Source organism: Onychostruthus taczanowskii, unplaced genomic scaffold (genome assembly GCF_017590055.1).
Source record: "Onychostruthus taczanowskii isolate IOZ18803 unplaced genomic scaffold, ASM1759005v1 scaffold3, whole genome shotgun sequence".
Lineage (NCBI taxonomy): Eukaryota > Metazoa > Chordata > Aves > Passeriformes > Passeridae > Onychostruthus > Onychostruthus taczanowskii.
The window spans coordinates 4,812,297-4,837,582 of record NW_024500349.1 but is presented as its reverse complement, the minus strand read 5'-3'; the positions used below and the strand labels follow the sequence as shown (position 1 = coordinate 4,837,582).

General features: G+C 35.2%; 1 protein-coding gene across 1 annotated transcript in view; it reads right to left on the bottom strand.

The window, feature by feature from the left end:
• Positions 1-5,435: 5,435 nt before the first annotated feature.
• The window catches only part of ABCB1 (ATP binding cassette subfamily B member 1), a 49,202-nt gene continuing 29,351 nt past the window's right edge, over positions 5,436-25,286 (bottom strand). The window contains exons 15-31 of the mRNA XM_041408615.1: positions 25,127-25,252; positions 24,731-24,934; positions 24,205-24,375; positions 22,847-23,008; positions 21,076-21,318; positions 20,165-20,311; positions 19,733-19,837; positions 18,423-18,500; positions 16,944-17,027; positions 15,688-15,891; positions 13,754-13,854; positions 12,662-12,802; positions 11,590-11,746; positions 11,083-11,280; positions 9,119-9,325; positions 8,092-8,238; positions 5,436-6,705 (exon numbers count right to left, since the gene is read on the bottom strand). Coding sequence (XP_041264549.1) covers positions 6,511-6,705; positions 8,092-8,238; positions 9,119-9,325; positions 11,083-11,280; positions 11,590-11,746; positions 12,662-12,802; positions 13,754-13,854; positions 15,688-15,891; positions 16,944-17,027; positions 18,423-18,500; positions 19,733-19,837; positions 20,165-20,311; positions 21,076-21,318; positions 22,847-23,008; positions 24,205-24,375; positions 24,731-24,934; positions 25,127-25,252 — 2,670 coding nt within the window. The 3' untranslated portion in view covers positions 5,436-6,510. The remainder of the gene's footprint in view (positions 6,706-8,091; positions 8,239-9,118; positions 9,326-11,082; positions 11,281-11,589; positions 11,747-12,661; positions 12,803-13,753; positions 13,855-15,687; positions 15,892-16,943; positions 17,028-18,422; positions 18,501-19,732; positions 19,838-20,164; positions 20,312-21,075; positions 21,319-22,846; positions 23,009-24,204; positions 24,376-24,730; positions 24,935-25,126; positions 25,253-25,286) is intronic.

The following is a 25,286-nucleotide window of genomic DNA, read 5'->3' as shown; positions in this document are numbered from 1 at the left end:
GTGACAAATTAGATTAAATTAGGAAGAATAAATGAAAGGCCTTTGATTTGAAAGTGGAGATAAACATTATCTACCATCCTGGATTGCCTCCAGCAGGTCTGCTTGACATAGTAGAAGCTGGGAAGAGCAGTTAGTGTCTACTGCCTTAGTCTAGGTCTTAGGAATTCTGACTTTAAAGGACATGGCACTAATGAATGTCATGCACATCAAATTTGATGTGCTAATCCTTTAGGCAGGGAAGAGAACATTGCTGTTTAGGTTAGAAGAATGCTGCGTATACTGAGTCGAACAAGACATCCATGAAGAAGTAAAAAGAAAAAAAGATAACGCAAATTAGTGTAGACATTTTCTGAACAAATGTGGCCATCATGTGGCAAATTAAAGACATGGCCAGAGGAAGAAAAATTGTTGATTTACAGAATAGAGTAATAAAGAAGAAAATACACACCTTTCATCATGAAGCCAAAGGAAACTGGTGCTAAAGTTCAATCACAGAAATTACTTCTAGCATTTAAATTTTTCCCAAGTACTTATAGAGAAATTTTGAAAGATATTTTGAAATTTATTTTCATTTTGAAATGAAATATTCTTAGATGGAAATCACATACATTTTTTCTACCGCTAGAATCTCATAGGTAGCAGTGTGGAAATGAGAGCTAGGAGGAATAATCATATCTTCAGAGGAAAGACTTCATATGTCTACATACAAGCACCAAGTGAGCAACCAAGCTTCAGATTATTTATCAAGCTCCTCAGGAAATTGCAGGAAATGAAATTATAAACATCTGCAAAACTAGATTGCTGTATGCTTCATTGAATGTACCATTAACAAGCTGAACAGGGAAGTATTAGCATCCAGAACTGTAATTCACAACTATAATATGCACAAGTTGTTTTTGATTCAGCAGATACGTAAATAACTCTGATCTTTAATAACTCATCTTCTTTTACAGTGAAAAATAGGCAGATACATATAGATAATTCTTCTGTAGAGCTATCCAAAATAAAATCCTGGGAAAACTTAATTTAGATTAGGAATTCATCTGATGGATGGAGAAATTCATCATAATTCCATAGTGCCTTGTCCTACTCTTCCCTTGGAATGTATGCAAAAATTTTATTTGGTTTTTTTTTTGTTTGTTTGTTGAACAACATGGGAATGATGTATTTGTTTTTTTTTTTTTGTTTGTTTGTTTGTTGAACTACATGGGAATGATGCATTGCTTTACAACATTATTAAATATAGGTATATCAAAGAATGACTGAACAGTTTCTACAACAAGCAAGCACATCCAAAATGAAAGCTGTACAAAATGTCATATATGTAAAAGGGAAGGTAAGAAGAAGTTAATCCTGGGGAAAGAGAAGAGTGCCTAGAAAGAAAAAAGTGTGGTGCTAGTGTTAACCAAACAGCTTGTCATAGCCCCAGCAGTAAAGAGAGCAAATATTGCTGGTCACGGTGCACCCACACAAGGGCATGCAGGGACAGGACAAGGGGAAACGGCTTCAAACTGAAAGGAAGCACGCTTAGGTCAGGTACTAGGAAAAAACCCTTACTCTGAGTGTGGTGAGGCACTGAAGAAGGTTGTCCAAAAAAGTTGTGGATGCCCCATCCCTGGAAGTGTTCAAGGCTAGGCTGGAGGGTGCTCTGAACAACCTGGTCTGGTGTAAGGTGTCCCTGCCCACAACAGATGGGTTGGAACCAGATATTCCTTAAAGTCCCCTCCAAGCCAAGTCATTCTACGATTCTGTAGTAGCTTCATTCTTTCTGTCCTGGCTTTTTAATATATTGCTGTAATGAAAGCTGTCCTAATTATGGGCATTTGAAGTGGAAGTGGGAACCCACAGTTCCTGTATCATATAGATATGCTTTCCTTCTCCCCTCAACATTGCTTCATTTTAACATTTTGTATATAATGAACTGATTTTTTTTCCTGGATTAATCAAGTTATTTACTTGATTTACTTAGCCTTTTTCATCTATGATTTGAGAACGAAATCAGAATTAACATGGAAATAAAACAATTTCTGTTTGTTAGGTGATGTAAGGACCACACTTTTTTATCTTAGAACAAGTGTTTGTGTATTCATAAAAGATTCTTAACATATTTGTCTCCTTTAATAATCAAATGAATGATACCATTTCTACTCAGAGATTATATATGTAAGCATGATGTTTACATTTAAGTAACCTAAAACATCAGTGACTTTAAATGTCGGGACATTTTAAAACAGCCCCATACAATTTCTAGTATTTCCATTAAAAATGTCTCTGGCTTAGTGAATGTAAGGCTGCAGCCAGTGTTTATGGATCTACTTTTATAAAACATTGTGTAATGGAGGATCTAAGATGCTAATTTTAGCAGAGCACTCATTCAAGATGTGATTCATTTACTCTATGCCAAGGCATTAGCAACGTAGGTATTTATGATAATCATCTCACACCTTTTATGAAGAGATACAATACAAGGTTGTTGCTAATCTGATGTGCTAGTGACAGCAACTCTAGAAGAGGATGAAATGTGCCCCAGTCTTCATTGGCCAGGCCTCTTTTAATCCTGCAGAAGACAGACTTGCTTAGAGAAGTTACTTAGGTTTGAATACTCACTGTGAGTTATGTGCAGTCCTGTGCTAGATTTCTACAGCAACAGTGTGATGGTACTGATCTCCGTCTTTAATGGAATGAAATGTATACAGGAATAAGCAAAGACAAAATGAAATGTACTCACCTTTCAATAACAGGAATTGCCAGAGATGGTTGCCCTTGTGTGTTCTGCTCTTTTCCTTCCTGTTCTCTGCTTTTGGTAGCTGTATAGTACATGAAATTCACAGCAAAGAATTTGAAGTTGCTGCCAGTCCTGTTTCTTACTTTCAGCTTTCAGCCATAAGGTAATAATAATAATGATAGAATAATGATACCATACTCTCTTGGAAACACAGAATGAATTTATGATTAAATATATTGTTCTAGACAATTTGTCTGGAAGACTAAGTGCTTGACAATAACAGTTATTTAGGCTGTCCATAGATACAATTGCAATGCAGCTTTTTCTGCACAAGAATGCAATGGTTTTTCCCTGTATTCATAAGCAGTGTATCAAGTTTCTTCTTTCCTCCAAGTTGTCTTGTTTCCTTTCAATGACCAAATCTACAAGTTAGACTGGATTTTCAGGGAGAGGAGTATGACAAAGAATTATAAAGGTACAAATAGACTATACACCTTGAGGAAGATGTTTATGTCTATTTGTGCTATGAATAATTACAAGGATTGCTCATTAATAAATGCTTAAAGGAAGTATTTAGTGTCTTTCAGAAATTAAGATACCAGGAAGGTTGATTTTATAGATGAATATAGCAACAGGAAAGAGACACCAGAATCAAAGGATTTACTTGCAAGAAAGGAGAACTGGTTCCACTAAATCTTGATTGATGGGGAGTCAGTTTTAGGGAAGAAGACCATTGAACTTCTCCAAATATGTGGGATAGTTCAGGAAGAACATTGAAGGAATGCCTGAAGAAGAGATTAGTGGAAATCCAGAACTGATGTATAGTCTTCCTTTGGACATGGTACATGGTTTGCAGTACTGGTGAGAAATACTCCTTCAGAAACTCTTGAGGTGAGGAGCATCCTCATGCTCTCCTTCTATGTCAGAAATTATAGAAGGGTTTAGAAATGAGATACTTGTTGCATAAGGAGCAGCCAGTTATCCTTCCAGGAACCAATATGCTGGAGAAAGCAGGCCATAGGACATTGGTATTTAACAGCCAGATAAGAATCTGCAGTAAGAATGCCTTTCCACACCTAAATCCTCTTTTTCTCCTGAGACCTCTATTTTGATTAATTGTTTCAGCAGAAGGGGTATCAGACTGCTGAATGTAAGTCCTTGCTTTGTGGTTCCCCACAGTCAGTGGCATTTGCTTGCAAAGTGGTTAGGATTGCCAGGGTGGTATCCATGCTAACATCTCTCTAAAGACTTGCTCCAAATATAATGGGTCTAGAGGCACAAGAATGTGTGGAAAACATGAAATTACCTCCCTTCAAAACAGTGAGTGCTGCTTGAAACTGCTGCAGGCTCTCAGAGACAGAGCTAAAAAGGCCTGTTATTTCAGAATAACAACATATACATATCATCCTGCTCATGGGCAAAGACAAGAGCTGACTGCTCCAACAAGGGGGACTTAGAGCTCAGAAAAGTGTCTTGTGACATCAAGGGGAACCAAAATGGTTACAGCCTAACTGAAAAGGCAGAGCTAAAGAGTACGACCCCTTAAGCTCCCTGGAAAGATGTGCTAAATTATTGCAATTGAAGCAGAATTGTCCTAGTTCAGTCAACCCTTGCTTTGGCTAAATTATTGCAATTTAAAGGCGTATGACTAGAATATGATGAAGAAGATATTTTTTGAGGAGCTTTTGTCTGTCCTTTTGGCTTTGTGCCTATAAACTATATGATGAGGTATTGAATGTTAGTTCAATTGTAGCAATACGGCTGTCATGGTCTTCTGAAACAAAAATTCTGAAAATGATGTAACTGTGAGCAGCAGCATAGCTGTTCAAGCACTTATAGTGGATTTTGAATTATTATACAAATTTTGCATAAGTCTCAACAAATACTTCTTTTAAAATGTAGAAAAAAAGAATAGGGGAAAATAGATTGTTTTGGAAAGTTTCTGCATTTGATGTGAATTTCTGAAATCTATTTTAAGCTATATGACCAAAATTTAAAAACAAAAATTATTTTCAGATGTTTCTGGTAAAATATTTACAGTGTTATCTTGATTTTCATGAAGAGCTAAATTGTTCTGGTAAATCAAGAATCTTTGAAATGAGTTGGGGAAATACCTCAGTCATTCCTAATCCAATAATTAGAAAATGTATCATCAACACTTAGAAATACAAGTTTGAAAACAAAATACTAACATCCAGAATTTAATTTTAAAAAATCACTCTAAGTATGTTCTTACTTAAATCTTTAGACTATAATTTTGAAGAGTACCTATTTCATTCTTACAGTTGAAAGTATAACTTATTTATATTATTATGCAGAGTAATATCCTTATGGACAGACAAGAACCTTATTGTATCAAGCAATGTATAAATAGGAAACAAGCAAATTTTCCAGTCAAACTGGTTTTCCGTCTAAGACAGAAACAAAATAAAATAGATGAGTGATTCAAGAGGAATACAGTGAGACTGCATCAATCAACATTCTGTAGAGTGTAATTAGTACATGGTTGAACCTAACTGACTTGCCTATCTGCCTACAGACTGGTTCTGTGTGAGTAAATATCTAGGTGTAGGTATGACAGACCATTTGTATAAATCTCAGGGAATGAGAAATTGCTATGACGGAAGCGCGGACGATTGATTAATCAAGACAGTTTTAAACTTAAAAACAAAACTTTACTGCATAAATACTCACCAACAAAATACATTTCTACTGCTTAGTAATTGATAATTATTAGTCAATATTACTGCAAGTTCGAAGCAGTTAGCCCTTAGCAGCCATCCTATATTTGTAAATAATATACAATATCCCAGAGCCCATGCCAGGAATTTAGCACCGATGGCTATAGTCCTTGAGAGTCTCAGTCATGGCAGTGCTCAGATTCAAGAGCTCTTCAAGCAAGGATGTCAACACTGAAAAGGATGCCTTCCTTCCTCCTCCTCCAAGTGCAAATCCAGGATTTTCACCTTGTATAAAATATTGCAGTCTTTAGAGAGCTCTTAGTCCTTGACATCTGACTCCTAGGACTTTGAGAGACTTGCGGAGAGTACTTTCCCAGGCTGCAGCAGATGCCTTGTCTTGCTCATCAGTTATGGTCTTGGGTTTTTTCCTTATCTGTTGTTTAATTTCTGTTTCATTTCAAGCAGTCCTTTTCCATCTTTTAAGGTTGCAGCTCTTCAATGACCAGTAAGTAACCATGAGTAAGGTACTTACAATTCTGGAACCTTTGTTTTCAGCCTGTGCCCATATTTTCAAGGCCTTTACTGACATCCCAAGCTAAAGCTCCACATCGTAACAAGAGACACTTGGCATCAAGCTTCAGCTGACCTGCAAGTTCTCATAACATATGGTAACAAGCCTAATAGGCCAGGACTGACTGTCTTACACAGGCACAGAGATGATAAGGCTTGAGGTTTATTTCTGACAGGAGCAAAACTGTTTTTAATGAGCATGAAAATATTTCCAAGTTGTTTACACCTAATCAGTGTGATTTTTGTGTTCAAAGCAAGCTGATAATAATTACATATGGCTTAGCATGCTTCTACTTTCATGAGTGCCATGGGCATCTGCTTTGGCCACATAGAAAAGAGGTTTGAATAATGAAAACTAGTAGTGAGAAACCGGTACACATTTACTTAGTATTTCTTGGGTTTGTATACCTTATGAAAGGAATGAAGAAAACCAAAGGTATCAAGACTGACTGTTGATACTGAAATAATTACAATGACAAAAGTAGCCACAGTGACAATTCAGAGATAAATACTGCCTTGAACTGAGATATTGCATTACCCACTTTGAACATTGACCAGGGAATAGTAGACGCCCTTTTCAGCCAGCAGCTGCTGGTGGGTGCCCTGCTCTATGACCCTGCCGTTCTGGACCACGGCGATCTTGTCAGCGTTTTGGATGGTGGACAGGCGGTGAGCTATCACGATGCACGTTCGACCTTCTCGAGCCTTATCCAGCGCTTCCTGGACAATCTGCACAAGGAGCAGACCAAAAGGTGAGCTACTCTGGCAGCTGCTGTGACTTATACCTAAACTGCCATCTGTAAGCTCTAATATGACAGTGAAGGAAAGGGAATATATGTTGCTCAAGCTTCTTAATTTAGAATTAGCCTGTGTTGGCAGAGTCCAGACTGTTAGAGTGGATGATGCTGTGACAGTTACGAGAATTAGAAGGAACCAGGCTCATTACTGAGATGCACGGCAGGAGAAAAAAAGAAAATGGTTTTAAATTGTAGGAGATGTTCTGACTGGATATAAAAAGGATTCACTGCAAGGATAATTAGGCATTGGAACAGGGACAAAAACACCTCTACTGAATCTCCTTTAGATTTTCAAGTACCCTACCAGACACAGCATAAAGTAATCTGAGTTCAGTATTGGCCTTTGTGTGAAGAGGAGGTTTAATTGGGGACCTCCAGAGCTTCCTTTCATGTCTGATTAATTATATATGGAAGTCAATATTCTTGGGCCAGCTGCTATCATACTAGTTCTCATGATTTCACAGGGACTCCCATGAATCACATTTTTTTAAAGCGATCACTGGCAGAAAGACATTAAAAACAATCTCTGCTTTCTTGTATTTATTCCTTATGCTTATTAACACAGAAGAAAGTAAGAGGTTAAATTTAAATACCTAACTGGCATATAATCAAGAAAAAAATAGATAATGGGATTATTTAATGGCATTTTCCCTTAAACCTCATTTTTTCATGCCTACAATTGATCAAAACTTAGTAGAAAATGTTAACTTTCCAGATTATAATATATGAAATAATATTTGCCTCATTAATAGCAAGTATTGTTGTAGACTGTCTGTTAATTTTCTACAGCTGGATTGTACTTCTGTGGTATCAAGATTACAGCTTTGGGCTTAAAAAATAAGTAAATGTTCTAGCAATTTTTATCTAAAATTTTCGTTTCAACCATGAACATGTAGCAAGGACCAGAGAGCAATGGGAGAAGGAAGAAAACTTAAGAAAGCCACATATCATAGCTTCAAAGAAAAAAAACCCCAATGTTCTCTGGCAGTATCCTCAATCTTTTTTGTTTCTGTAGTTTGTGTGTCCTGATTCAATTTTGATATCACTTTCTCAGCTGAAGCCTGAAGACTTCTAGGCTAAGAAATGCATTCTTTATTGCAACTTCAATGTACCTACTGCCATACAGATGTAAAAAATACTTATTTTTCCCCCCAAGGAGGGATAAGACATTTGTATTTTCCTATTATTTGCCTAAATACGTAATTTGCATAAGACACCATATTTCCAGCTTTTGGCTTTAAGCTGTGGGAGTAAAAACAGTAGTCATAATCCAAAAAAAGAGTTTATATTCCAGGTTCCTGGCTCAGACTTAAGTTACCTTTTCGCTTTCTGTGTCTAAGGCAGAAGTAGCTTCATCCAGAAGCAGAATTTGGGGCTTGCGTACGAGAGCTCGGGCAATGGCGATGCGCTGCTTCTGGCCGCCAGAAAGCTGCGTTCCCTTGTCCCCTACACGGGTATTGTATTTCTGCAAAAAATGTGTTAAGTTCAGGCTTTGAATGAAAATCAGTTTGGATGTATATTGAAGCATATCAACTCTGATACCAGCCTCCCACAATCTGCATATTCCACACCAGCAGCTTGCTGAAAACTGACCATAATTTCTATCTGCCATAGATCTATAGATCTCTTACTAGTAGACTTCTTTATAATGTCCAGTGTTGAATGAATTCTAAGCAACAAGCCACTCTAAGGTTGAAATGACAATGTTATTCTCAATCAGATGACACAACACCAAACGTCAGTGAAAGTCTGTGACAATACTGGGGTTCAAATTCTGAAAAAAATCATTCAAAGTGAGATGAGTATTTAAGGGAAATGTGATTAAAGTTTTAGCCTTTCTGAATACTTGTAATTACATCTTCCTGGTCACTGCATAAGGACAAGATTTTGTGCATGGCAGACCTTTCCTCTGACCCAAGATGCTCTGTCTTGTATTATTATGTGTTTGTCTCATGCATATAGGTGAAAAATTCTTAGTAATTTTCAGACCACAGGAATACTTGAAATTCAAATTCTAGCTAGGTATAACTGGAAGAAAGTGTAAAAAAAAAAAGTTCAATTTTAAAAACTCCACCTCCTAGTATCTCCAACTCTCAGTTAGTTATAATTGTGTGTCTTCTTCCCTGAGATCTTAAAAGTGCCACTCTCCACCTGACAATGGAATCTCCCAGAGTGGAAATAAGTATTCTAAACACAGTTAAGTAAGGAAAATATTTTAAAAAATGTTTCAGATTTATTTTCATCTCAGAGAATTATTGAACCCCAGGTAATTATAAGCAGACAGTTTTTCCCGGCCACTTAAGTTCACATCCAGTTCTGAGAAGGAAAGAAAGGGAATAACTTACATCTGGCAGTGAGTCAATGAAGGAATGAATATTGGCCTGTTTTGCTGCACTAACAATTTCCTCATGGGACACCTGCCGACTGTTATCTCCGTAGGCGATGTTTTCGGCAATAGTGAAGTCAAACAGGATTGGTTCTTGTGAGACGATACCAATCTGAGCTCTCAGCCACTGGATATTCAGTGCCTTTGCAGTTTTGCCATCAAAAAGCTGAGAAAGCAAACATTTAAAATTTTAGTCACATGAGTATATATGAATTTGAGACTTACTGTAAATTCATACAGAGAAATTGTGCAATTGCAGCTCTTTCCCTTAGCTCTTTCTTACCAATTGCAAACCCACATAATCCCTTCCCCTCCTTCTTGTCTATGTTCCAAAATTTTCTAATTCATATAAGTGAATGCTGCCTCGGTCCTTTTCTTTACTTCAATATTTAATTAGGATTTTGAAGACAGTGGAAGATAGAATATGCTGAAGCAACTTCAAAGAACTTTGGGTAAAGTTCTTTCAATTGTTTCTTCAGCAGGAAAATTTTCCTCTATTTTGCATCTATAAAGAAGAAATTTCCTTCCTTAAGATGCCATTTGCAGCCAGTTTTCTTTATTGGCAACTCTCATACTTCTGTTAAATATGCCTGCTGAATAGCTATCATTTTATATTAGATAAATAAAAACAGAATTTCAATTTATTTTTAATGTATCATAATTACACCAGTCACCTTAATTTGGACACAAATATACCAGGACATTAAAAGGGCTGTTGAATCTCCACTAGAGTATCCCAGTGCAGCACTTAGGCTCTGTGTTGGGTGACATGATCAGCTGGATAGTTGAAGAATTGCCCCCTTTATAGCATGGCTGTTGGAGGAGATTATTCCACCAACTCCACAGCTGGTGCTAGAACAGTCAACTTTCAGCCAAGATAACTTTTTCTTCAATGGAAAAGGTTTCATAATGAACCTGATTCAAAATCCAGTGAAGTGAGGGAACTTTTGTGAACAGCTGCTCTGACAGTTTCTGCTTTAAGCTAAAACCCCTTTCACTCAGTTCACAGTGCAACTCAGATTGAGAATTAGTCCAACACTTTTGTGGTTTCTATGGCACAGGTGTGTGCTTCACCCTTCAGTAAACTGTTGTTGGTTATTTATGGACACAAGGCCAGAAACACTGGGAAGGAAGTTGCATTTTGTTAAACTCACTTTTGGGGCACCTATGCTGCCTCTTTCTACAGATCACTTTGCTACACTGAACCTTTTTGGCACTTTTAACCTCAAAAAATCTTTTCCATTGTATCTAGTCTTTATTTAATTACAGTTTTATGTTTTGTGAGTATCTCTGCAGAGACAAGTTCTAAAATCCTTCTTATTCTCACCTCATAAAGGCCAAAATGTGTGCTCTGTTTCAGACAAAACCTCTGAGCATATTTACACCAAAGATCAACAGCAATTAATAGCACCACTATGTGAAAAAAATTATAAAGTTGTTGAATGAGTAGTATAGGAAACCCTACATTTTAAACTGAAATTACTGAAAGTATTTACAATCTATCACTTAATAAGCAGTCATACTCTTAAAGATATTTCTGACAAGTAAAAATTATGAAAATAATTACTTTTGTCAATATTCACCTTTTTTTTTGAAAGATCATTGAAGATGGAAAATTCTATTACTAGATCATACAAAAGTAGATACATATATTTATAGTATTTAAACTGTTCTTGTTATAAAATCCTCAGGAAATTTGTCCTGAATTTAAAGCCATCATGAGACTGTGGATCAGTAATTGTAATGTGGGAAACTGGGACTTACATGCATCTAGTTTAATTAAGGACATCCCACTGCTGATTTTTACATTAAAAATACTTAAAATATAAAACTAGAAATACCTGTTGTACTTAAAACATCACAGAAAACTAATATAGAACACCTTCACTTAACCCATTGACATGCTCTTGCAAAAATACTTACCATTTCTCCATCGAGTGGATCATAAAATCTCTCCAGCAGCTGAACAACTGTGCTCTTTCCACAGCCACTGCTGCCAACAAGAGCCAAAGTTTGTCCCTTTTCTACTTTTAGATTCAACCCTTGGAGGATTTTGACCTCTGGACGGTTTGGGTAGTTAAATGCCACATCTTTGATTGTTATGTTTCCCTCAAATGTTTCCTATAATGAAAATATTATCACTGTTACATCTTTAAGACAATTTCACAGATTATTATGATAGAATTGCCGAAGTATCCCCACCCCCCAGAAATCAATAGAGATTTTCAAAACAAATACCCTTTTGACTCTATGTGCAAAAGCTGAACTCACAATAGAGAACTTGGTCCATGTTGTGTTTAGATAGTGTCAAAGATGCATTGTGCTAAGGATGTAATCAGAAGGAGAGGAAGAATCAGTTTGAAGAGAGTGAGGAGAGTACTGTCCATATCACCAGTAAATAGTGTCACCCAGCACTCGTGGCTTACTCACAGGCTTGTCTCCTTCCTCACTGTAGCTGTCTATTGAGGGCACTCTTTCAAACAGCAGAAACAAGTGGGCTGCTGATATCTTGGCTTTGGCATAGTCTGGGGCAAAAGAACTGGTTTGTCCTAGTGCCATTGCACCAAATACAACAGCTGAAAACACCCTATAAACAAATCAAGAAGAAAAATATCATGAAGAAAAGAACAGTGAAAATCTGGCTGCAGTCAACTTTTGCTCAGAGAGCTCAATTTACAAAGAATAAAGTAGTAATCAACTATTGTTTCTTTAATTATTAATTTAGTTCCAGAAATTTCTTTTTACCTTCTTTTAATGAAATGAGATAAACAGGCCTGCATTCCAAATTCAGTGTTATCATTACTTATTAGCAGTAATTTCTTTAGTTTCTTTTATTCTGGTTGGTATGGTTAAGTCTCAGCTGGGGCTATGAGGAAAGAGATCAAGGGATGGCATCACTGTTACTGTAATGCTGTTCCATCCTCACTGTGGTTTCCTCTCTAGGTTTCAATGGCCTTTGGGAATTAGTGATCACTTTTTAAGGCATCAATGAAAATAAGAAATCAAGCCTGTAACAAGGTGACAATAAAGATTTAATTTTCTACCACATCTCTGCGGAAAAAATTGCAGGATTTACAATGACAATAAAGGTTAAAAACTATGCTTTTGTTGGTTTTTGATGACTTTTATGTCATTTTATAGAATTTTATGTTTTTTATGTTTTATTCTGTCTTTGAACAGCAGAGAAGGCCTCACACAGTTTTTGCTCAAACCCTGCCTTTCAAATCTAACCAAAAATTCACTCCCTGGCTAGACATGTTCAGCTAGCAGATGGAATGCAGACACTTTCTAACATGATAAGCTGAGTTTACTGTCTTTAATTATGTTAGCAACAAAAAATCAGTATGGTTGACCTTCTTGGGTATTCAGGTCACTGATAACCACACTGGTAGGATCTCAGTCTATCATACTTGTTTTCATAGCCCTGTATTGAATTGGTGCTCTTAAATTATAAATATTTTTTCTGAACAGACAGAAAAGGGATTGTAAAAGAGATACTTACAAAAATACACTTTTATACTCCATGTGTCCATTTACCACTAGATAGGCACCAAAGCGGAAACAGCCGGCGTAGGTAAAGAACATCATTGCTTGTGAAAGGGCAAAACAAAAGCCAAATATATGTGCCTTCTTCACAGAATTTCTGTACAGAAAGAATGCATATTTTCATCAAAGTGTGCAGTCATACTGAAATCCCAAAAAACAATTGACTTCAATTGATACTGTTCGGAATGGAAAGTTTACATGCACCGAAACATTAACTAAAGCACATCTTCTCTCTCGTAGGACAGTAAGTTCTTATTTATGCTAGAACAACAGCAAGGTGAAAGTCTTGGAGCTAGCCCATCAATGTCAACCCAGAGAATGGTTAGGAATTGTTCTGAAAATCATGAGATATTAACTCAAAACCCAGCAGTCTGGGAAAAAAGCTAAGTAATGCCTTTTATGTCCTGCACTGTGCTCTAACCACTCATATATTATGGTGGATGTGTTAGTGGCACCCCTGCTTCTTTCCCATTATATCTGTGTACATATACTTTCATTTTCTTTACATTTCTCATAGATGTCTGAAAATGAAACAGTCCAGTCTGGAACAAATAAAACTTTAATTGGTAGAATCTATTTAGTTGTTTAAGGCTTTTAAATTTTTTAATTTTGATTTAATCTAGACAGACTTATATTACTTTATTTTGAGCCCCAAACCAGTAAGTATTTATTCAAATGTTTTAAATCTTATTAACACTTTAAAAAATGTAATATTCAATTTACATTAAAATAGTTTTAATTAAATATCCAACAAATCAGTGGTAGACCACTTTGAAAGCTCACTTAAAACCAGCATTTTTTCCAAACTAAGTAACATTGTAATAGGAGATACCAATATTATAATAGAAAATTAATTAAATCAAATTTTAAAAAATGTTGAGTGGTGGTGGTTGCATTTGTCAATACAAATATACAAAACATTGACATTAATTCTGAGATAATTAAATTATATATTAAATCATACACACTATTAAAAAACCTATTATTGTCAAAGTAAATGTTCGCAATTTATTACAGACATTTTTTAGCTTAGATATTTTTATTATACCTGTATGGTACAATCAGATGTTCTCCATACATTGACTCAAATTTTCTTTCTCGGGTCAAGCTAACAACAGTTCTAATATTTTCTATTGCTTCTGTGGCAATCTGCAATAGAAAAACAAATGCTTTGATCAAAGTTAAGTATGCTGTAATTCCTTATTTTAAATTAGTAGAGGATTCTGTTAGAATACAAGTTTATATTTTATACTGGTTATTAAAATCATCGACTGCTGATATAAAAATAAGCATTTTATATTTTTCTTTTTAGGACAATGAGATTTTCTTAAAATTCTCAGAATTTTCTAATAAGAATTCTATAATGTTCTACAAATAAATGGTGAAAAACCATTAGACAGCAATAACAAATATAGAGGAGATACTCAACATGAAAAATGGCACATTAGCATTCAACTTTGAGTCCACAGAGTTTGGGCTATACTCAAAATGTCCAGGTTATTTGGGTGCCTTAGAGCCTAACTGAGATCTCAGCAGTAAATATTTGCTCTAACACCTTCTTTTAGCTTGCAGATTCTTTAGACTTGAATCACTTGTATGCATAAATGTTCCAGGGGAGATTCAGATTAGAATAGATTCAAATAGATTGCCCAGGTAGGTGGTAGAGTCCCTGTCTCTGCAAGAGCTCAAGAGATAGATGTGGCACCTGGGGTATGTTTTAGGGGTCATTATGGTGGTGTTGCCTTGATGGTTGGACTTGATGACCTTGAAGGTCTCTTCCAATCTTGGTGATTCTCTCAAAAGACTCCCAAGGCTTCAATGCATTTTGCTATCATATACATTTCATGTAATTTTAGTTTAATTAAGACCATAAAGTAAGGTTTTTTAGTAACCCAAATGCAGCAATTCTTTAGAGAAAATGAATTTTCCAGGTGGAACATTATTTTTACTGAAAAAAATCTCCCATTTTTTTAAAAAATGTGAATTGAATTGAATAAAATGCCTATAGTCCAGTGCTTGCTTAGGTGGCCTTGAGAAGGGAAACTCAAATTACTATGAAAAGAAAATATTTTTTTTAAGTTTCAAAAAAAAAACCCAAACCATAAATATTTGAAACACCTGTGCTAATTCTTCACAATATGCTCCATTAGGAAAGTCTTTAGTGTTTATTCCAAGAATTATCAACTATTTTCTATCACATCTTACAACAAAACAAAATAAATGCTCATCCCTCAGAGAGAAGCAGAAGAAATGTATGGAGTTGAAAGGAAAGGAATGGAATTCCATGACCTTAGATAATTATTTTCTTTTCAGCAACTTTTAAAAAGGACACAGGAAGAGATCTTAGAAAAGTTTTACCTTGAAGAAAGCAATATCTGGGAAGTGATGAAATTGTTGCTCTGTCCCAAAAGGATTTTTGGAATGAAGTGACATTAAATACCATCATTTAATTTGTTAAACAAGAGTCTAGCCTTCTCGCTTCTCAGTTCTCATCTTTCTCTTCCACTCAAGAAACAAAGGAATGGCAAACAGAAACCAGTGGATATATACATATTATCACTGCAAACATTAATAAGATGAAGAAGGGGAGAGAAAAAAAAGAGCAGTGTAATAAATGTAAGACAGATGGCATGCCAAAAAGGGATGACAGGAAAAAAAAAAAAAAAGAATGTCAAAATGAAGGCAGTTGCAAAATAAGGAAAAGAAAGATGTCTAGAAAATGAATGAGAAAAGAACATGCCTGAATTGTCCTTAGCACATTTCAACATTTAACTACAAAAATATTCATTGGTTAATACCATAAGTCTTCAATTTGTATTGAAGAGGTGTGATGCTCTGCAGGTCTTCTAGTGTGCCTGGCTGTCTTTGGAACTCCCATATTGTGAAATGCTCTGGACTCAGAAGTCATACATCCATTAACAATGCTTTGGTAAACATGACTGTATACATTATACAGAAACAGATTAATTTCTCTAGACCCACCTTTCCTGCGGCTTCCAGCTCTCGTTTATCTTTCTTAGCGTGCCCAGCCAACATCTTCATTTCAATCATTCCTGCCACCGCAATGATGGGCACAACAGCTAAAAGCAGCAGGGTCAGCTGCCAGCCATAAATTAATGATATAAGAATTCCAGTCCCCAGGTTGGCTACGTTTTGGGCAATTAATGCTAGTCTGGCACCAGTTGCCTGGACAAAGAAAAAAGGCATTTCTTACCAACATAACTGCATTTTAAATAAGGAAAGCATTTTCATGCACAAAATTCCTGATTCTCAAAGCACTGCTTAGAAAGGCTTAACTCAGTTTTGCTAATTTTCAAAATGGTAGTTTCTTAGATGCTTTTGTAAAAAATTATCTAGATCATATTTATTTCTTCTTTCCCTATATTCTGATTACTTCAATTTACTCTGCAATTTCTAAATTCTGCTCTTGAAACAGAACAAGCTTTACCCTCATCACATACCCACATTTACATCTAAACATTAAAATCTGTCATATTTTCTACATCACAGAGCTACCTTTACAAGTCATCACACAGAATCCAATGAGGAAGAAAATTAAATATTTAACTTTTCCTATGGAAATAAAGCCAAAGATACTTCAGTATCCTTCGGTTTACAAAAAACCCAAGCACATAACTTCATGTAGCAGTAAAAATTTACCTAGGCATACCCAAATGATTACATTCAGTGTACTTTAGCTTGCTAGTACAGACACCTGAAAGCACAGAATTTACTTATAAAGAATCTCCATAAGGTAACAGAAAAAAGGAAGTCAATTGCTGAAAGTTCATTTTTTTTAATAAGAAATTGGCCCTACCAAAAAAATAGCAGAAGATCGTAAACTGTATACATTTAGTTGGATGTCTTTAGGTGAATAAGATCTCTTTAAAAAGACTACTTAGGTAAGAGATTCCCAATAAATTTGTTTAATAATAAAGATGACAACACAGCACAATAGGTTTTTTTAGAAAAATTTATTTGGAAATTAGTCTGTAAGTACATATTATCATAATTTTCATAAAGTGTATCAGTGCATGCTCTACCAGCTATTGGTGTATATATATAATTATTATATACATATCAGTAGCTGTTATAATAATTTATATATAGAATATACTATTTTATATTATATTTTAGTTGTCAAAATCAAGACTGTTATCCAGCTAGTCAAACCCAAGCTGCAACTTCATTACATGCTAAACCAAATAGGAAAACTTCCAACCCAAAATTTTACTTACTCCTTTCACTTGAGAGGCGTCATTAGCAAGTCTTGTAGTTAATGCTCCAGTGCTATTTTTAGGATTATCAAACCAGGCCATATCCTACAGTAAGAAAAATTATTTTTAAGACCAGATTTTGGACATTTCAAATAAACTGCTAAGTAAATCTGGTATGTGAATCTAAGTAAATCTGCCTCAGTTCTACATATTTAAATAAGTTTAATTCCATCATTGCACATTGAATATATTTAGAAAGAAGTGTAATCTTGTGAATCATTGATGTATTCATTGTCACTGCTGAGAAGGAAGGGGAGCAGCTGAGAGATTCCCAAAAGCAACATTTACCCTCCCTCACTGCTGCTCCTTCACTGAATCTGCTTGGAGGAGAGGACTCTTTGGTCACACTCCCTTGTGGTTGCAAAGCTTGTTGGGGAGGGGTTAAATGTAAAGCATTTTCAGGTTAAAAACAAAATATTTCTTGCTTTGTTTCTTCCCATGTTGAAGAGGCTTATTTGGAAGCTATGAGGCACCAACAAACCAACAACAACAACAAAAAACCCCAATCAAAAAATCAAACTATGCTACCTGATGAAAGCTAATTGCTGGGGTAAGGTACACAGTTTATGATTTATTAACCATGTGACTAAGTATCTGATTTAAACTGTCACATGTAGTATGCATTGAATGAGGTCCTGGTAAGGTATTACAGGCATTTGTGACCTCAAGACTCAATTGTCAGATTGCCTTTTCATTAGATTTTTAGTATGGCTGATCTATAAATCATGATTTTTCAGACTATAGTTGTTTTCTGTCACATTGAAAATAGTCATGTTCACATGAATCAAATTCTGTGTCTACATGTAGCTTTATGTGCAAGACTTAAAACCTCATAACTATCATATTTTGTATTTCAAAATCAAAAATACTGATCCTGAAATGATGCAAAACTAAGGCCAATTTAGAATTACTTAACAACATTACATTCTATTTATATTTTAACTCTATGAAAGTGGTTTTACTTTTCAATACACAATCTTGTTGTTGCATTAATAAACAACAATTAGAGATTTAGAGGCTTGTACAAATAAATTTAAAAAACCACATATCTGTACATATCACAATTCAAATCAGACATTTGAAGTAAGAGTTACAGTGTAAGATGTGTGGCATTTCTTTAGGGGAGATAGAGCCCAAAGAAAGCAAAGCAGGTAAATGAACAGATAATGGGATACTGCTGGTGCGTATCCACTTGTCATGCCCTTGTAACTTGGCTGTAAAACTGAGTCTTTGCAAGGAGTACATAAAAAAACTCTTGTATTGATTTAAGACTCTCCCTAAGGACACTTTGCATAACCACATGTAATTAATCAAATTGGTTTCTAGTCAAATTTTAAAAATCTTCTCTGTATGATAGAGTGATGTAAAATACAATTATTTTATATCAATACCATCAATTATTTTGAGAACCTTGGAAATCAAAATATTTATTATCTTTACCTGTCTAAGCATTGCTTTAAACGCCATGAATCGAAGCCTCATTGTCAGAATTTCTCCAGCTTTGCCAAATGTGAAACCCTGTTTGAGAAAAAGTACAATGCTTGGTATAGTAATACACTGTTTGTGTTTATTCAATAAATATTTTAGATAAATTGCCTGTACAACGTCAAAGTAAAAAATATTGCAGTCCTGTTTGCAGAAAGTAAAACCAGGTTTAATATACATAAATTCCATTAGGTTCACAGTACTGACATTCAAATACTGTTAATGAAAAAAATATAGGGAGCATAGCAATATTTCCTAGCACTGCTTCACCAGCATGCTTTAAGGAGAAGGTTACTAATCAACCCTTTGACTTCATTTGTCTGAGTCAATGTAAGTCAGATTTAAATAAGTAACATTTAGGTCATTCATTTTAGATTAAAGGCTTTTCAAGGCAACCTGGGTTCAGTCAAATGCATCAGTCAAATTTAAAAACATTACCTGAACATTTCTGAACTGAGCAAACCTATCACAGCCCTGCACTACTCAGCCTTCCATACTCAAGACCATTTTTCGCTTGTGCAACGAGACAATTCCACAAACAAACCAGGTTTCTGCAAGAGGCTGTTTATGCTGCTGTCCCAAGCATGTTATTATTTCACTCCATGGGCTTACTTAACAGATAAAATTATACCAATATGTTCCTACATTATAAAATGGACTATATATGAAAATATTTAATATGATTACTACCTTTTTTTCTTTTTAAGTGGCGCTGTTGTAGGAGGTACAACCCTTAGTATTTCAGCAGGAGGAAGTAAATATCAGTGTGGTGAATGTTACCTGACAAACTGGGCCTGGGAGTCTCCCACAGGAGAAATATGGGACATTCTCTTGGACAAGGAAAGGGTTAGGGAAGTAACAAATTGGAGAACAAAGGCATGAGATTGATAGATTTTCAGTTACTAACAGATTCAAATAGGAAGGCTTGAGGTGAGAGGGGGGTGGTAGAATGTGAGGACTGGAGAGGTTGCCTGCTAGCTGGCAGTGGAATATGAGCGAAAAAATCCAGAGTTTTGTGCTGGGAAGTGTCTGACTGATGAACAAGATGGGAATTTCTAAAGTTAAGAGGTCTGAATAGATTCAAAACACTCTTAAACACAAGCAGCTCTATGTCAAAAAAGTTTCAGCACAAGACGTATCTAGAACCATAAATACAGGTTCTGGTTTGAGTTGGAGACATTTTATGAAGATGCAAATTTTTAGAATATTTCAGGTTTCTAAAACATGATGAACAATTAAAATAAGGTTAAAATATTAAAACATACCTGAAAAAAGAAAGTAAAAAAGGAAATGATCCCAAGTACTAAAAACAGCAGTGAATATAAGTTGCTCTGTTTTCTTAAGATGTCCTTGTCAGTCTCTGAAAAAATCTATAACATAAAATTTGAAACAAAGTTTTTATAAAATTAACTACCAATGTAAAATACTCTCATCTTTCTCAGTAAATTTTTTGGTAGTCAATTGCATTAATATGAAATTTGATAATATATTACATAATATTTAATGTATAACAAGTGTATTTCAGGTTGTAGCAAGATTTTTAGCATTTTGTGTCATACAATTTTTCAGATTTCTGTAAGAATGCTTTATCCACTCTTCAGCCTCAGTGATTGTTTTTAGTGATTGTTTTTAACCTAATTTTATGAGACATGAATATTGTGGGCTTATAGTTTTTTGCTTATTTTATTCCAACTTACCCCAATAATTTCAGAAAATATGACTGCAAATGCAGGTTGTAAAGCTCCATTGATAATTGCACACAAGGTTCCAGCTACAAAGTATGGCCATTCAGTTTTGTTTAACTTCATAATTTTCAGAAATGAAGCTGGAGGTATTTCTTCAGCCTAAAAAAATGTGAATTGCATTAGCACAAACATGAATGTATTTGGAGAAATACAGAGAAAAGGAGAGATTAATAATCAATTTCTTATTCCCAGAATCTATTCAGGGGAAGCAAAAACTGTATAGTTTTTAATAACATGAATAAATGATTGTGCATTTTTTTTGTTGTTCTAACACAAGGGAGATCTGTACACTATATCTACAGCACTTTTCTTTTTATATTAGTTTATCCATGAAATTTTTGTTGGTGAATACTTTGGTATAGGTCAGTGATGACTGAACTACTCATTCTGGGCATATTACTGTGAGTAATCCATGCCTGGATTAATTCAAGTAATTGTTCATGAAGCAATTTATAACAGTAAAATAATTGCTGTAAATATGAATGTAATCATATATGGGGGGTGGGTTTGCAATTTTTGTTGTAAGTTGTTATGTTGGGCTAAATATTTTGTTTCTTATCCAAAAATGAACGTTTAACCTGTACAGGTTATGTTGGTATGGTACGTAAGTATATGCACCATGTATGAAGTATGTTTCATTTAAAGGAAATTTACTTTCAATAACAAATTAATCATCTTTGTTATATTACTATTTTATTTGTATTATAATTTATGTTGAAACTAAAAAAAAAGTTAATATTATCAGTCAAAGGCTACTTAAGTATTTAAAAATTCTCATGTCTTGTACTTTTTTTCAGCAGGAGAATGAATTTAACTTTGTTTAAAGGAATTAAGTTCACTAACAGCTCTGCAAAGATACTTACAGGTGAAGTTTTTTCCTCATCAGGACTATCATTTTGCTCTCCTGGCTTTTTCATGCTTCTCCGAGTTGATCGTCTTCTCAATCCTCTAGTTAAGGATTCTTCAGAGTCTGGTTCAGATTCCCTGTTTTTGACACTACATACATTCTCATAATTTTCTGATAATGGAAGTACACTCTCATAATTTTCTGATGATGGAAGTACATTCTCATAATTTTCTGATGATGGAACTTCTGCTTCTATTGCCTAAAAGTGGGAAGAACATTTAGCTAAGATTAAACATGCGCATGTTACTTCAAACTTCCAAAATTATGAGGTAATCAAAGTAAAAGTAACTTTGTTTCAGTTAAAAGAGATATTGAGGAATAACACATAATGCATTAAGGAGGTATAAAAATCTGTATAATATTTATTAGAGCTCTATCTCCAGAGCTTTAGTCATATATGAGTTTTGCATCTCTCATGAAAATTCTTATAGTAAGTGGAAGATGAGGACTGAGAGTAGCTGCTCTATTTTTTAATAAATTAAACCAAAAGTTTTAAATTGAGAGTAAACCATTTGCACACCTCTTGGGATCTTTTAGAATGAGTTCTTGGGGGATGTACAGTTTATTTATGAAGTGATAAAACATTACTGCCTTTACTGGAAAACACACTGAACAGTTCCTGGCTTTAAATGGAATAAGGAAGTTCAGGAGGAAACAAGTCAAAAAGATTTTGACGGAAAAATTAGAGTAGCCTGGAAAGGAGCCTTATCCTTGGTGATACTTTTGCAAGTCTCTTTGAGAGAATAAATAAATGTCTACCCACCCTGAGGTATTTGATAGCAGCTGTATTCAAAGTTGCCTTCAACTTGTGTTTTGTTTTTCCAGATTTTTTTATTTCTTACTGCTTTTTGAATTGCTAACAAAAATATCTCTTTTTACTAGCTTTCAATTTTTTATTTTCCTTTTTTATTGTTTTTTAAATTTTCTTTTTATTTTATATTTCCTCATTTTCCCCATATTTGCATTTGCTTGGATACAAAATTACTTTGAATCTAAGGTAACCAAATGCATTCTCCTATGAAGAAATATTTTAATTGCTCTGGTTAACCTCTTCAGTGTGACATACTGAGATAGTGTCAGTTTCTTTAATGGACATAGAGGTTATGAAGTAAAACAAAGGCTACAATGAAAATCTGCTATAAATGTTCACATGGGACATTGGGATGTAAGTATCAAAGTATCTTGGTCTTCATTTAATAACTAACACATTTCAGAAATTTATTATAATTTTCAATCTCTTTTTTTCTATCTGTATAAGTTAAGAACACATTTTTGCTCTTGGCATAGCTGAATTAATTTTCTTTTTCTTCTATTCCAACCCTTTTTTTTTCTTTAGAAAGGAATTCAGTATGAAGGATTATAACTAAACAGCTTAAAATATGCATGCTGTATTCCTCCAGAGTCAGCTACTGTAGTTTACCTTTTATCAGACTAAGAACAAGCAATGGAATACCAAATGACGGTAGTTATCTGCTCTACACTAACTGCATAAAAGGAAAACATAAAATCATCTTTGAAGTTTAAATACCTAGAGGATTAAAAATGTACTGTCCTGGGTTTAAACAGGTCTTGTAGCCAAACTAGTGGTCCCTCTCAAATTATTACTCTCCTTTCAAAGTACATGAGTCTTTCGCTGTTATCAAAATATGCTGCAGAATTTCTCATACTTCTGCAAAATGGGTGTGGGGAAAAAAAGGAAATGAGGCAACAGCTAGAGACAGAAGTACCTGCATGTTAACAAGTTTGTAGTAGATTCCCTTTCTCTCAAGCAATTCAGCATGATTCCCTATCTCTGTGATAACTCCACCTTCAAACACAGCAATCACATCTGCATTTCGGACTGTTGACAGTCGATGAGCTACCACAACCGTGGTGCGTCCTTCCCTTGCCTGGAAACAGCAATATTTAGTGTGAGTATGTATAAGTAAATGCAAAAACTGTTCATCTTCATAGCAGAGTTGAATAGGACCTAAAAGAAACATTAAAATGGTTCACAGAAAAATATAACTTAAAAAAAAATTTAAAACATATTTCAATGAGTTCCTTAAAACAGGAATATAATTTAAAGATTGAAATTTAGTATTAAAGATCATCTTTCATTGTGGCACATAAATACATCAAATTTGATCAAAAATATCTAAATAAAAATCTCAATATCTAAAATTTTAGAATGCTACAAGCCATACATTTTTTTTAATGCTATATTTTTTTATATTTAGGTTCATAGTTGCCCACTTAAACCTTAAAACCCATGGAGAATTTATACTTAGAAACATTAGAAAATATTTTACACTTTTAAAGATATCAGTGTTTTAAGCTCTAAGTCATTGCTATCTCAAGTGACTACAATAAAAATAAATTTCTCTACAAGTTCATATGAATTGTATTTCAAGTAAGTACCTCTCTTTGGGTATTTATAAGCATAATACATTTAATGTTCCAAACATCACAGCTTGTCATTTTAATTATGAGGCTCTTTTAAAGTGATCAAGCAAATTTTAGTTTAAATAATGAATGTAATGATCCCAAGCAGTGGAATTCTGTTGGAAACTGGCTGGAGTTCATCTTCAGTAATGTCCCTCAAGAGGTCCATACTGGGACCCATACTATTCAGTATCTTCATCACTGATACTGGTAGAAGGGACTGAGTGCACACTCAGCAAGTTCAGGGGTCACATCGGGCTGAGCAGGGCAGTTTATTCACCTGAGCGAAGGGGTGGCATTCAGGAGATCTCTGACAGGCCTGAGGAGCAGGCCCAGGAGAACCTCATGAGGCTCAGCAAGGACAGGTGACTGACAACAATATGAACAGCAGTATGACAGATAATGGATGAGGATGGTATTTACACCAAGAAAATGTTGATTTAAGCTTAATAATGCAGAAAATATAATTCCATCTTCTAATTTGAAATAAGATTTCTCTCTGTGATACCTGCAGGAACTCAAAAATTCTCTGTACAAAGAATATTTGCCAGATTCAAGTTTACATTTTGTGTTTTTATGTGTCTCTATTTTCAACAAAAGTCCAGGAAAGAAGTAAATATTAGGCTCCTACTTAAATGCTTCATTTTAAAACACTACTGACCTTGTCCAGTGCTGCTTGCACAACTGATTCACTCTCAGTATCCAAAGCTGATGTTGCCTCATCAAGCAGAAGAATTTTAGGATTGCGAACCAAAGCTCTGGCAATTGCTATTCTTTGCTTCTGGCCTCCACTGAGCTGTGCCCCTCTTTCTCCAACCACAGTTTCAAACTTCTACAAGACAAACACATGTATTGAAAACACTCAGTGGCACAATCCTTCCTCTAAAGATGTCAGTAATGCCAGAGATGCCGGTAACGCCTTCTCCTTTCTCTACAGGAATGAACACCTACTTAGATAAACCTGATTAATCATCTGTGTTCTTGGAATTCTAGTGGTTCTTCAAATGACAGCCAAATCATTGCCTGAAGATATAAAATCAACATTCATCTCAAAAGTTATGAGGAAGATCTGCATATTCACAGGTCCAGAGATAGCTTCCTGTCTTAACAAGCATTCCTTCTGAGGAACTGTTTGGCACAAGAAGGTTTAGAAGAAATTATTGCAGCAGGACGCCTGATCTGCTTACATTGGGTAGCTTCATGATGAAGTCATAAGCATTTGCCTCCTTGGTGGCTTTTTCAATCTCCTCCATGGTGACATCCTCACGGCCATAACGAATGTTTTCTGCAATAGTAGTGGCAAAGAGCACGGGCTCCTGATTCACCACACCAATAACCTCGCGCAGATACCGTACGTTTAAGGTCTTAATATCCTGCCCATCAATGGTAACCTAAACAAAAGAGAGCAGACAAAAACTGTTTACTGCTTGTTTTGATCAAAGAACCTCTCTCTCCATGCCAGCATGTGCCATTTTAGGGGAGACTTCACCATGTCACTGGAAAATTGACAAGAGCAGTCGGGCTGGAACTAGGCTTTCAGCACGTGTGACATGCAGAGCAGTCATTCACTTGAGGTGTCTTACCGTGCCTTCCTTGGGATCATAAAATCTCTGGATGAGCTGAACTGTTGTGCTTTTCCCACAGCCACTGCCACCAACCAGGGCCACTGTCTGGCCAGAATTAATCTTGAGATTCAAGCCCTTCAGTATCTGTCCATATAATAAGGTTGGTCAAAAACATAGC